Consider the following 14087-nt stretch of genomic DNA (forward strand, 5'->3'; position numbering starts at 1 on the left):
GTTTGAGGGTTTTCCCTCCATGACAAGTTTATTAGGCACAGATCTCCCCCAATGCCTTGTGAGGTGCCAAATATATTATCCACCTTATTGGAGGCCAAACTTCAAAACTCATCCTTGCTAAACCCTTATACTGCTCCTGGCGCCACGTGCGAATTTTTCCACCCCCATTTGATTTGTAAAATATCTTTACTGAAGAGCACCTCTATGTAGCACATATTAATAGGTATTCCTGTTAGGGGTTACGGGTGTTTTATGCGGCATTGCGACGAGACAATCACTCTAGCTTAGCAGCTTGTTAAAGACGTCTAACGTGTATGTACTATTTTGATATATAAGTTTATTTTCCTGATCGACAAAGAATAAAAACTCCCTGATGTCCACTAACTGTTGCTCGTGAAACATTTTTGTCGTGTGTTTACATGTAAAGCATCTGTTTATTGTGACTGTTTCTCTTCATTCTCTTTTAATTCCTTTCCACACTTTATTTGTTCCACTTTATTCTCCTCTCTCCTGTTACTATTTTTTCTCATTACCCTCTCCACTTTCCCCCCCCCCTATCAAAAACCCCATTTTGCAACCCATTATACTTCTTCAACTCTCGAGAAAATGGGTTTACTACCCATAACGCCTCGAGTGCTCCCCCGCACTCAGACTCCCAAGCCTCGCCAGCCATTCTTGAAATACTGGTGCGGCCACTCAGATGTCTGCCGCCACACAGACCTCCCGACACGCAAATAACCACCATTAGCCTGGCGGCATTTAAGTCCTACATGTGATTTAAGTTCAATATCAGAGGTAGAGATGTTGTCGTGGTCGGGGGGAAGAGGGAGATGGGGACGTAACAGAGGAAAGGAGAAAAAAGAGAATAAGGGAAGTCTTAGGAAAAGAATAGAAAGGAATTGAGAAGGAAGAGAAGAAAGAGTGAAAATGAAGAGGAATAGAACTAGTAGAAAGAAAAGAAGTAGGTGAAATATATGAGAAGGAAATGAGGAGAGAAAAAACAGAAGCCGGAGAAGGCGGCTGGGAAGAGTGAAAGCAAGAGGAAAAGAAGCAGAAAGAGGAGACGGGACGGGGAGGAACAGGAACAGACGAAGACCGGGGAAAACTAGAGCGTCTCCGGCCTGGCCTCCATCAGTCACTCTCCAAGAAAGGTAAACACCAGAGACTCAGTGTCACCAGGAGACGGTGATCCGCGAACTCACTCGAGCTCCCAACATTAACACCGAGAACACACTGCACAACTCCACGCACACGAGGGCCCGCTGCGATCATGTACACCCACTCACATATATACTCAGCCTCTCTATTAGTTTTTACTTCCGCTAAGTTTAGGTACAAGCTAAGCACGGTTAGAATTGTAAAGTAGGCAATAGTAAACTTAAGCACCCTTAGAGACATCTCTAGCTATACTAGAATTTAATATAATTCAAAACTTTTACTAGAATTTACTGAAGGCAAGGAAATAGGTTTCAAAGTAATCATATTTATTTGTACTGAATAGGAAAATCAAGTCAATTTTTTATCGCTAATAACTTGTAATTTTTACCCTAGACGAGTAATCAAAACTATGGCTTCTTTTTTGGCTAAACAGCCACACTAGCAGTATATTATTGCACTAAGAGAAACATGGGTGAATTTAGAAAACAGGGAACATAGCTGAATATAAAATTACAGGCTATAAATGATCTCCCATTGCTGGACAGATTAGACAACTAAGTGGAGATGCAATGTGATGTGGAAAATTTAGAATAATGTGACAAAAGAGGGAATAATTAAAATAAACAGCACATTAACTATTTGAACAGATTTGAACACAGAATTTTGACGATCTAAACAGGCTTTTAAATTGAACGAAAAATTGACTGATGTAAATATATGCTGAAAAATATAGAGTTCTGAGCTCTGGTAACAATAATATAGTTACTAGAGATCAGTTGGACAGTGATGAAAAAATCTAAAATCAGAATGTGAAACAGATCTAGGAATAATTAGTAGAGATTTTAACCCAAACTATAAACGCATAAATATGTTAGTTAGTTTAGTTCATTTATTATGCACCCCATACCCATCTTGTGGGCGGTAGTGGAAAGGGTTACAGAGGCACATAATGGCCTATATGCGAAATAAAACAAAGATATATTTCTAGAAATTGAACATCTAATATTATCCATCAGCCTTGCGCTGCTAAGGCACCATTTTGATGATGCAGCTCAAATTTTGGTCACCGTACTACTGTGTGGACACAAATTCGCATGATCGTATACAGAGAAGGACGCCAAAGTTAATTCCAAGAATTGGGAACTTCTCATATGAAGAAATTAAAAAAAACTTTGTTTTTATTTTATACATAATCATGTATAAATATCAAATATACATTATCATGACAGCCGAAGAGTAAGGGTTCATCGATGATGTATATAGACCGATAAAAGGGAATAACAAAGGGAATATTAATAATGTATATATATATATATATATATATATGTCGTACCTAGTAGCCAGAACTCACTTCTCAGCCTACTATGCAAGGCCAGATTTGCCTAATAAGCCAAGTTTTCTTGAATTATTATATTTTCTCAATTTTTTTTCTTATGAAATGATAAAGCTACCCATTTCATTATGTATGAGGTCAAATTTTTTTTATTGGAGTTAAAAATAACGTAGATATATGACCGAACCTAACCAACCCTACCTAACCTAACCTAACCTATCTCTATAGGTTAGGTTGGGTTAGGTAGCCGAAAAAGTTAGGTTAGGTTAGGTTAGGTAGGTTAGGTAGTCGAAAAACAATTAATTCATGAAAACTTGGCTTATTAGGCAAATCGGGCCTTGCATAGTAGGCTGAGAAGTGCGTTCTGGCTACTAGGTACGACATTATATATATATATATATATATATATATATATATAAATATTAGTATATTTTGGTAGCAGTCTTTCCTGTAGACATATATTATTAAATATGACCGAAAAAGTAAGATTAATAATTCTAACACGAATTTTCTCAATCTTTCGTACATTACGCTTCACTGTTGGAGGTAAATCAAAAATTAATTCTCCAAAATTCATTTTTATTTCTAGTCTGACGCGACACGGGCGCGTTTCGTAAAACTTATTACATTTTCAAAGACTTTAGTTCACAAATACACAACTGAATAGAACTTACGTATCTCCGATTTTATATCTACATTTGAGTGAGGTGGGAGGGGTGATGTGGCATTAACACAAGACAGAACAAGAGGGGATATTAATAGGGTATTAAAAGTATCAACACAAGACAGAACACAAACAATGGGTATTGAATAGAAGTGTTTGTAGAAAGCCTATTGGTCCATATTTCTTGATGCTTCTATATTGGAGCGGAGTCTTGAGGTGGGTAGAATATAGTTGTGCAATAATTGGCTGTTGATTGCTGGTGTTGACTTCTTGATGTGTAGTGCCTCGCAAACGTCAAGCCGCCTGCTATCGCTGTATCTATCGATGATTTCTGTGTTGTTTACTAGGATTTCTCTGGCGATGGTTTGGTTGTGGGAAGAGATTATATGTTCCTTAATGGAGCCCTGTTGTTTATGCATCGTTAAACGCCTAGAAAGAGATGTTGTTGTCTTGCCTATATACTGGGTTTTTTGGAGCTTACAGTCCCCAAGTGGGCATTTGAAGGCATAGACAACGTTAGTCTCTTTTAAAGCGTTCTGTTTTGTGTCTGGAGAGTTTCTCATGAGTAGGCTGGCCGTTTTTCTGGTTTTATAGTAAATCGTCAGTTGTATCCTCTGATTTTTGTCTGTAGGGATAACGTTTCTATTAACAATATCTTTCAGGATCCTTTCCTCCGTTTTATGAGCTGTGGAAAAGAAGTTCCTGTAAAATAGTCTAATAGGGGGTATAGGTGTTGTGTTAGTTGTCTCTTCAGAGGTTGCATGGCTTTTCACTTTCCTTCTTATGATGTCTTCGACGAAACCATTGGAGAAGCCGTTATTGACTAGGACCTGCCTTACCCTACAGAGTTCTTCAACTCTGTTCAAGTTCTTCAGTTGAAGAACTCTGTAGGGTAAGGCAGGTCCTAGTCAATAACGGCTTCTCCAATGGTTTCGTCGAAGACATCATAAGAAGGAAAGTGAAAAGCCATGCAACCTCTGAAGAGACAACTAACACAACACCTATACCCCCTATTAGACTATTTTACAGGAACTTCTTTTCCACAGCTCATAAAACGGAGGAAAAGATCCTGAAAGATATTGTTAATAGAAACGTTATCCCTACAGACAAAAATCAGAGGATACAACTGACGATTTACTATAAAACCAGAAAAACGGCCAGCCTACTCATGAGAAACTCTCCAGACACAAAACAGAACGCTTTAAAAGAGACTAACGTTGTCTATGCCTTCAAATGCCCACTTGGGGACTGTAAGCTCCAAAAAACCCAGTATATAGGCAAGACAACAACATCTCTTTCTAGGCGTTTAACGATGCATAAACAACAGGGCTCCATTAAGGAACATATAATCTCTTCCCACAACCAAACCATCGCCAGAGAAATCCTAGTAAACAACACAGAAATCATCGATAGATACAGCGATAGCAGGCGGCTTGACGTTTGCGAGGCACTACACATCAAGAAGTCAACACTAGCAATCAACAGCCAATTATTGCACAACTATATTCTACCCACCTCAAGACTCCGCTCCAATATAGAAGCATCAAGAAATATGGACCAATAGGCTTTCTACAAACACTTCTATTCAATACCCATTGTTTGTGTTCTGTCTTGTGTTGATACTTTTAATACCCTATTAATATCCCCTCTTGTTCTGTCTTGTGTTAATGCCACATCACCCCTCCCACCTCACTCAAATGTAGATATAAAATCGGAGATACGTAAGTTCTATTCAGTTGTGTATTTGTGAACTAAAGTCTTTGAAAATGTAATAAGTTTTACGAAACGCGCCCGTGTCGCGTCAGACTAGAAATAAAAATGAATTTTGGAGAATTAATTTTTGATTTACCTCCAACAGTGAAGCGTAATGTACGAAAGATTGAGAAAATTCGTGTTAGAATTATTAATCTTACTTTTTCGGTCATATTTAATAATATATATATAAATGTATATATATAAATATAAATATATTTATATATATATAACATAAATAAGATCATGAAACAATGGATATAAATTAGAAAATCAATGATTCAGGAAAGACCTGGGTAAATACTGGGTAGGAACCACAGTTGTTGATTTATGGAACAAATTACCGGGGAAGGAGGGTGAACATATTGCTATAGCGACATATTCACTCACTTGATGCGTCACCCTATCCAATAAATTCGCTCATTGGAGTAAAATTAATATATTAACATTAATTATCAACTTCGCTAAAGAAAACTCTAGAAATCGCGTTTAGAGGCATTTTGGAGGTTTGGGAGATGAATATGATTGAGGAGGAGGGAAGTATGGAGGAGAATAAAGTGAGGGGTGAGGAAGATAAGAATCCAAATGGAGAAGAGAGGTAGTAGCAATGGAGATCATGAGAGAGGGAGAGACAGAGAGACAGAGATACAGAGAGACACAGAAAGACAGAGAGAGACAGAGAGACAGAGAGAGACAGAGAGAGACAGAGAGAGACAGAGACACAGAGAGACACAGAGAGACACAGAGAGACAGAGAGACAGAGAGACACAGAGAGACACAGAGACAGAGAGACACAGAGAGACACAGAGACAGAGAGACACAGAGAGACACAGAGAGACACAGAGACAGAGAGACACAGAGAGACAGAGAGTCCTGGGAGTGCTACGGTAATCGTGTAAAGGCATCCTTGCCTGGCTGATAGACAAGAATGCTTGTAAACCTGCTCACCATTCTTTGTATTCTCTCCGCACCACTGCCAGAACTTGTAGACTGAACACATACCTTTCTTAATGTTATTTCGCAATCTTAATTACATGTTTTAGGTGAAATAAAAATAGTAAAACGTGATATTAAAGTCCATAAAATGAAAATCATGAAATTAATCATTTTTTTAGGGGAAGCTGTGTGGAAAATTGGGAAAAAAATGTGATTGATCTATTTGTATAGAGACAAATATTTAAGGAAAACTTTTATTATAGACAATTGGTGAAAATTTTCCTTCTGATAACAGGATCTTTCAGACACCTTTTGTTAAGAGAAAGTCTTCCTTGGTTAGTCTTCTTATGTATACTCTCAGTGTATGTATACCGAGAAATAGGGATATACATCTTGATGTATGCATATTCCCCTTACGAGGAATACCTTACCTTACTTTCAGAATACTGAGAAATATAATTCTATAATTAAAAATTAAATAATGGTTAAAACAAATAAAGTTGTTAATAGAGTTACAGGTGTTGTAATATCAGGAAGCAAAAATTATAAGTCGGAATTATCTTAAAATATTATCTATGAGAGACACAATAGGTATTTATAATGATAAATTATTACGAATAGAACAAAGCATATATGAAGAGACAACAAGTTCCCGTATGAAAGAGATATGGATTCATATGTAAACATTAGATATTTTGACAAAATTGAAAGTAATGAGGCATGGGAGATACCTCTGTGATACAGAGTGTAACATGGGGGGGGGAACAATACATAATGGACTGGTGATACCCTGAACACATGTATCCTCTCCGCTGGCAAATACAGTTTACGTCGGCTGAGGGATATATATCACACTGTATTTTCACATAATTAAGGAATACAGAGGAGACAGAACACATATATATCTTGCCTTAGAATAGTTCTCGAAATCAAAAAAACAAATTAAATGTTGAAAAGCAAACAGAGACACTGAAGCGTTTAAGATCTTTGCACGTTTAGCGGAAAGACGAAATAATTGACGTTCGACCAATCACCAGTACACGACACAAGTGCCAATAATGCAGTTTAAATTCGTCGTTAATTGCCCCAGTATTAACTACAGAATGCTGGTTAATTGGCAGAGTTTGCAAAGGCTCTGAAAGGTGTCGGCCCTGACCAGGGGGGAGGGAGGGGGGGGGTTGTACTGGAGGCTTTCATGTTCCGTCTAGTGACCTCATGTTCCACCAAGTCCCTGGGCAGGGCGAGAAGAGAGGACCCGGGTTCGAGACCCTGGAAAGAGAAGCGTGGGCGCCATTTCGTCGATAAGTTCACTCATGTGGTTCAAGCAGTAACTATAGACTTATTAAGCAATTGGTGGGTTGTGTTCTTTGGGGGGAAAATAACAGTAAATAACATAGCCGGTTCCGGGACCTGAGGCCTCAACCCAAGCGAGATGTTATCCACAATCCCACATTGATCGTCGAGATATCTTGTATAAAGATCAATGTCGATGAATCGATCAATGAAGAATGAGACAGGTCAAGTAACTTCTGATGACAAAGAAATATGGGAAACTAATAAACTTTTTCAAACTTTTAATAAGCAAATACAAACTTTTTTATTTGTTTGAAGATGACCTAGATGTCCGTAGCTGAACAAGTCTATATAGTGGCTACCAGGGAGGAAATTATTAAACAGAACAATTTCAACCCCAAATTCAGGTGAAGTATTTTCCTGAATCTTTATAGAATGTGAAGATGACTTTAGCAAGCCGCCCTTGTCTTGCATAGTTAACCAATCGTCTCAATTGTGGTGTAGATCATTAAGAAGGAAGGGAGAGATCACTTGAACTGTAGGCCAAAAATCTTAGTCTTTTTTGGGAAATTTAATTGAATGATTACAAAAATCCAGTCATTTTAATAAAAAAAAAACTGAAAAATTTAGGATTAACAACACATCTATAATTAGGACCTCTTTTGTTATTTTTTTTTATTACCTGACCTTTTCTAAAAATTGAAAGAGTAACGGGGAAACTGAATGATACAGTTTCAACTGTATCATTCTGTATACAACTGAATGATACAGTTTCAACTGTATCATTCTGAATACAACTGAATGATACAGTTTCAACTGTATCATTCTGAGTACAACTGAATGATACAGTTTCAACTGTATCATTCTGTATACAACTGAATGATACAAATTTATAAACGGGTGTTACATGGGTGATATTAATATGTTGCTAATATATTATCCACTGAACCAAACACTTAATAATGGATAAATGATGGATTAATAAACTGAATATATTAAGATTCAGAAAACACCTGGGTAAATACTTGTTTGGAAATAGGGGATATTAACTTATAGAATAGGAATAGATTGCCAGGCAGCACAACTGACGTGGGACCTTTTAATTGTTTCGAGCGTCAGCTAGACATTTACATGTACGAGTTTATATTTAACTATATATAATAAAGTTATATAAGTTTAATTATAACACGTGTAACATTATATATATATATATATATATATATATATATATATATATATATATATATATATATATATATAAATATATATATATATTTATATATATATTGATATTATTATTATTATTATTATTATTATTAATGCCTTAATGTCACCATTAATAAAATAAAACGTAGATCACATTGACGTTTTCCTCAATTTAAGTCTACTTTCTTGAGACAGATTCACAGAGGCGGTAAATTCAGCGCCATATTGGCGTAACTACTTGCCTCCTGGCGTAACTACTTGCCTCCTGGCGTAACTACTTGCCTCCTGGCGTAACTACTTGCCTCCTGGCGTAACTACTTGCCTCCTGGCGTAACTACTTGCCTCCTGGCGTAACTACTTGCCTCCTGGCGTAACTACTTGCCTCCTGGCGTAACTACTTGCCTCCTGGCGTAACTACTTGCCTCCTGGCGTAACTACTTGCCTCCTGGCGTAACTACTTGCGCCTTGGCGTAACTACTTGCGTCCTGGCGTAACTACTTGCGCCCTGGCGTAACTACTTGCGCCCTGGCGTAACTACTTGCGCCCTGGCGTAACTACTTGCGCCCTGGCGTAACTACATGCCCCCAGGCGAAACTGCCTGCGCCCTGACGTAACTACTTGCGCCCTGACGTAACTACTTGCGCCCTGACGTAACAACTTGCGCCCTGGCGTAACTATTTGCCTCCTGGCGTAACTACTTGCCTCCTGGCGTAACTACTTGCGCCCTGGTGTAACTACTCGCGCCCTGACGTAACTACTCGCGCCCTGGTGTAACTACTCGCGCCCTGGTGTAACTACTTGCGCCCTGGTGTAACTACTCGCGCCCTGGTGTAACTACTCGCGCCCTGGTGTAACTACTTGCGCCCTGACGTAACTACTTGCGCCCTGGTGAAACTACTCGCGCCCTGGCGTAACTACTTGCGCCCTGGTGTAACTACTTACGCCCTGGTGTAACTACTTGCGCCCTGGCGTAACTACTTGCGCCCTGACGTAACTACTTGCGCCCTGACGTAACTACTTGCGCCCTGGTGTAACTACTCGCGCCCTGGTGTAACTACTTGCGCCCTGGCGTAACTACTTGCGCCCTGACGTAACTACTTGCGCCCTGGCGTAACTACTTGCGCCCTGGTGTAACTACTCGCGCCCTGGTGTAACTACTTGCGCCCTGGCGAAACTGCTTGCGCCCTGACGTAACTACTTGCGCCCTGGTGTAACTACTTGCGCCCTGACGTAACTACTTGCGCCCTGGCGTAACTACTTGCGCCCTGGTGTAACTACTCGCGCCCTGGTGTAACTACTTGCGCCCTGGCGTAACTACTTGCGCCCTGACGTAACTACTTGCGCCCTGGTGTAACTACTCGCGCCCTGGTGTAACTACTTGCGCCCTGGCGTAACTACTTGCGCCCTGACGTAACTACTTGCGCCCTGACGTAACTACTTGCGCCCTGGTGTAACTACTCGCGCCCTGGTGTAACTACTCGCGCCCTGGTGTAACTACTCGCGCCCTGGTGTAACTACTTGCGCCCTGGCGTAACTACTTGCGCCCTGGTGTAACTACTTGCGCCCTGGCGTAACTACTTGCGCCCTGGCGTAACTACTTGCGCCCTGACGTAACTACTTGCGCCCTGGCGAAACTGCTTGCGCCCTGACGTAACTACTTGCGCCCTGGCGAAACTGCTTGCGCCCTGACGTAACTACTCGTGCCCTGGCGTAACTACTTGCCTCCTGGCGTAACTACCTGCGCCCTGGCGTAACTACTTGCCTCCTGACGTAACTACTTGTGCCCTAACGTAACTACTTGCGTCCTGGCGTAACTACTTGCGTCCTGGCGTAACTACTTGCCTCCTGGCGTAAGTACTTGCATCCTGGCGTAACTACTTGCGCCCTGGTGTAACTACTTGCGCCCTGGCGTAACTACTTGCGCCTTGACGTAACTACTTGCGTCCTGGCGTAACTACTTGCGCCTTGACGTAACTACTTGCGTCCTGGCGTAACTACCTGCGCCCTGGCGTAACTACTTGCGCCCTGACGTAACTACTTGTGACCTGGCCTAAGACTAGACAAGAAAAATGTAAGAAAACATAAATTATTAAATTTGGCACATCTATTTATGGCAATTTGTTCTCAACTAGACATGTTGCAGCTAAATGCTCTAGTGAATTTGCATGTGTGCGGAGGTAAGAAAATTTCCTTTGAGTTCTAGATGCTAAAAGTTGTTTAATGCTGCAAATCGCGAAATAAATCTTTTATTTATTGCTCGCTACTAGTGTAGGACGTCTGCATCATTGCTTTATCTTAGGGTAAGACAAAATTGGAGCCTGAAACGCGCATTTAGTATAAATCAAACTGTGGTGTGCTCGACCCAACGACTCCAGGGAGGTTGTGTTTCATCTTATATTAACCACGTACCTCCTTTCATGAATGGGTTATATAATATGATATATGACTCTTGATCGTATAAATTTCTTTCTCATAAGACGTTTTAACCTTTCTTGGGTTTTATCTCAGAATTCTCTCTGTCTCATATATATATATATATATATATATATATATATATATATATATATATATATATATATATATATATATATATATATATATATATATATATATACATGAACATGAGCTCAAAAATAATGTCGTAACATTATCAGATCGATGGCATGATCATTTTATATTGCATTTCACTGCATTATTAATTGTTATTTCACAATAAATAACACATTGGGTTCTTCACCAACTGATAATTCATATCGTTAGCTTTCATCGCTATTTTTTTCTAGTAGAACGATGTAACTTTATTTACTCCTACTTGTGCTTTTATTATTAATTTTTAAATTATTATTACTATCATTTGTATTATTTTTTATTTTTGTGAAGATTTAAATTTTCACCTGTATTTTAAATTATCACAAAATTTAATGCGATCGTCCAAAAGATTTTGTACTTGTAACAGCCGAACTAGATCGAAGGTGCAAAAAAATTATCCTGTTATAAAAAATAATGTTCACTTTTTGTACTGATAATTTTGTAACGAGAACGAAACGATAAAGAAGTCGAAAGTCAAACCAACACATTCCTATATGTAGTATAGCACATATATGTACTATTTTAAGCCTAGGATTGCTTGAATAGATTAGGTTAGGTGCTTTCCATTGTTTTTCCATTGTCTGGTTGTGCCATTTGGGGCAATTCAAAAATACAACAAAATTATCTATATGGGGAGATGAGTCACAATAACGTGGCTAAAGTATATTGACCAGACCACACACTAGAAGGTGAAGGGACGACGACGTTTCGGTCCGTCCTGGACCATTCTCAAGTCGATTGAGAATGGTCCAGGACGGACCAAAACGTCGTCGTCCCTTCACCTTATAGTGTGTGGTCTGGTCAACATTATCTATATGGGGTCCAATAATCCATTTTTATACTTTTGACCAAATAATTGCTATAAGTACACTATCATTTTAGGAGGATGGGCTGATACAGAAAATTTTGGTTTTTCAAAACAGATGAAGATCAAAATATTGAATTTTATATATTGTCTATAAACTACACTGTGTAAACAGGTGGGGCTTGTGACAAGTCAACACTACTGTCTATAGATGAAATCCATGAGTGTATTTCCTTACTAATACCCTCACGGTGTAATCTCATGGGTGAATCCCCATACATATACACACCGCCCCCAAGGGTGTAATCTCACGGGTTACCCTACAAAGTTGTTCTTCCTCTCCTTTGATTGTATCTGTGATCCGGTGCTAGTGGGGGCCCTGAGAACGGTGCTAGGGCTACGCTGAGACAGGTGCTAGGGGGGGCCCTTGAGAACGGTGCTATGGGCTACGCTGAGACAGGTATTAGGGGCCCCTGAGAACGGTGCTAGGGGCTACGCTGAGAAAGGTACTAGGGCCCCCCCTGAGAATACTAAGGTGCCTAAGGGCATGTGTAGAATGTCTTACCTTTCGCAGTCTTCGTCTCTCTCGCATAGTGGCTGCTTTCCGCCTGTCCACAGTGACGCTCTTTCTCTTGCAGGCTTTGCACGCCCACAGCAAGCACGTGCGGGGGTGGGCGTGCCCCGTGACGTGCGTGGAGGGCGCCAGGACGTGCGGGACGTGGGGATCGTCGTCGTCGTCGAGGTAGTCATCTTCTGATTTGATGTCGTAGTTACTATCGCTGTGATGGCCGTGAGAGTGTTGCTGGGAGCTGGTTAGGAAAGGTTCCGCCAGGTCTGCCGATGACGGGCGGGCGTCGTGCGCGGGAGAGTAGTGGATGTGGGCGTGCCTGTGGGCGTGGCTGTGGGCATGGCTGGGGTAGCTCGGAGACACGGAATGTGGGCGTGCTTCAGGAGAGAGGCTGCCTGAGTAACGCGGCTCGTAGCGGCAGGAGCTTAGCTCGGGCATCATAGTGGGAGATGGATCTCAGGCGCCACAGCCTCCCAACCCCCTTTGTAACTGCTGTGTCCCCCACCCTCCCTCCGTCTCCTGCTGCAGCCACCAGCTGCTGTACCGTCCACCTGGAAGCCACGTCGGTATCTCACGTCTCCATCACCGCGATAGCCATTGGGACGAGCCTGTCTATATATTGTCTCACATTGAGCACCTACCGCAGGCAGGCTTAGGTATCCCCGTCTCTCCTGTCACTGTTTCTTCTGTATAATCATACTGGCCATAGTGCTTTCTCCTGTCACAGACTCTAGCTTCGCGCACCCGGCTCCATCCACTCGGTGTACCAAGTCACTAACCACGAGCACACCTTGTTCAACATCGTCCCATCGCTGCCTCATAAACCATTTTTGGCAAAAAGTGAATTTTCCAATTATGAGGAGAGTGGGGCGGCCAGCGGGGCGGGGGGTGGGCAGTAACACAGTGTCGGATGATCACATGGCCTGTCGATCAGTGCCACACACTCACACGGGGCACAGGCTGGCACTGGCATCACCAGCGACACTGAGGGGTCACTTGGCACACCCACCAAGTCTTGGCGACGCCTCGAGGGGGCCATACTGCCCGGAGCATCTCAACACTCATATCTCATCATATATTCCCACGCTCATCACCGATGACTTGTACATACCAACACCTCTCTTAATTAATGGAAATGAAGGACTGTTAATATAGACTTTCGAGAAATATTAAAATGTTTGTTTTATATATAATATTTGTTTATTTCAAGTGTTGGCACCCCACAGTGCCAGACCAATGGGAAGGGCAGCGTTCTAGTGCGCCCTGCGTCTCAGCGAATCAGCGACGGGCATGCTCGAGGGAGTAACCAATAGCAAAAGCCATTTTGACGGTGGGCGGAGACACATATATGACAACAAAAGCACGGGAAAAAACCATTTGATATGAAATGGGTATGAAATGAGAGCGGTTTATATATATACCCATAGTGCCCACGATGCCCATGGTACGGTCGTTAGTGTGGCTCAGATAGCCATGCTAACCCAACACTGGTAGCCCCCACAGAGTACCCAACACTGGTAGCCCCAAGAGTACCCAACACTGGTAGCCCCCTCCCACAGTACCCAACACTGGTAGCCCCCCTCCCACAGTACCCAACACTGGTAGCCCCCTCCCACAGTACCCAACACTGGTAGCCCCCTCCCACAGTACCCAACACTGGTAGCCCCCTCCCACAGTACCCAACACTGGTAGCCCCCTCCCACAGTAAGCAACACTGGTAGCCCCCTCCCACAGTACCCAACACTGGTAGCCCCCAAGAGTACCCAACACTGGTAGCCCCCAA

The 14087-nt window shown here is 41.6% G+C and overlaps 1 protein-coding gene across 3 annotated transcripts in view; it reads right to left on the reverse strand.

The window, feature by feature from the left end:
• The window catches only part of LOC123747364 (myogenic-determination protein nautilus), a 106133-nt gene extending 92856 nt beyond the window's left edge, over positions 1-13277 (reverse strand). For all 3 annotated transcript variants that reach the window (XR_011226163.1, XR_011226162.1, XM_069319802.1), the window contains exon 1: positions 12302-13277. Coding sequence is in view for 1 of the 3 variants with exons in the window: in XM_069319802.1 (XP_069175903.1) it covers positions 12302-12745 (444 nt within the window). In the remaining 2 variants the exon portion in view is untranslated. The remainder of the gene's footprint in view (positions 1-12301) is intronic.
• Positions 13278-14087: the final 810 nt, after the last annotated feature.

This window comes from Procambarus clarkii, chromosome 94, assembly GCF_040958095.1.
Source record: "Procambarus clarkii isolate CNS0578487 chromosome 94, FALCON_Pclarkii_2.0, whole genome shotgun sequence".
In the NCBI taxonomy this organism is placed as follows: Eukaryota; Metazoa; Arthropoda; class Malacostraca; order Decapoda; family Cambaridae; genus Procambarus; species Procambarus clarkii.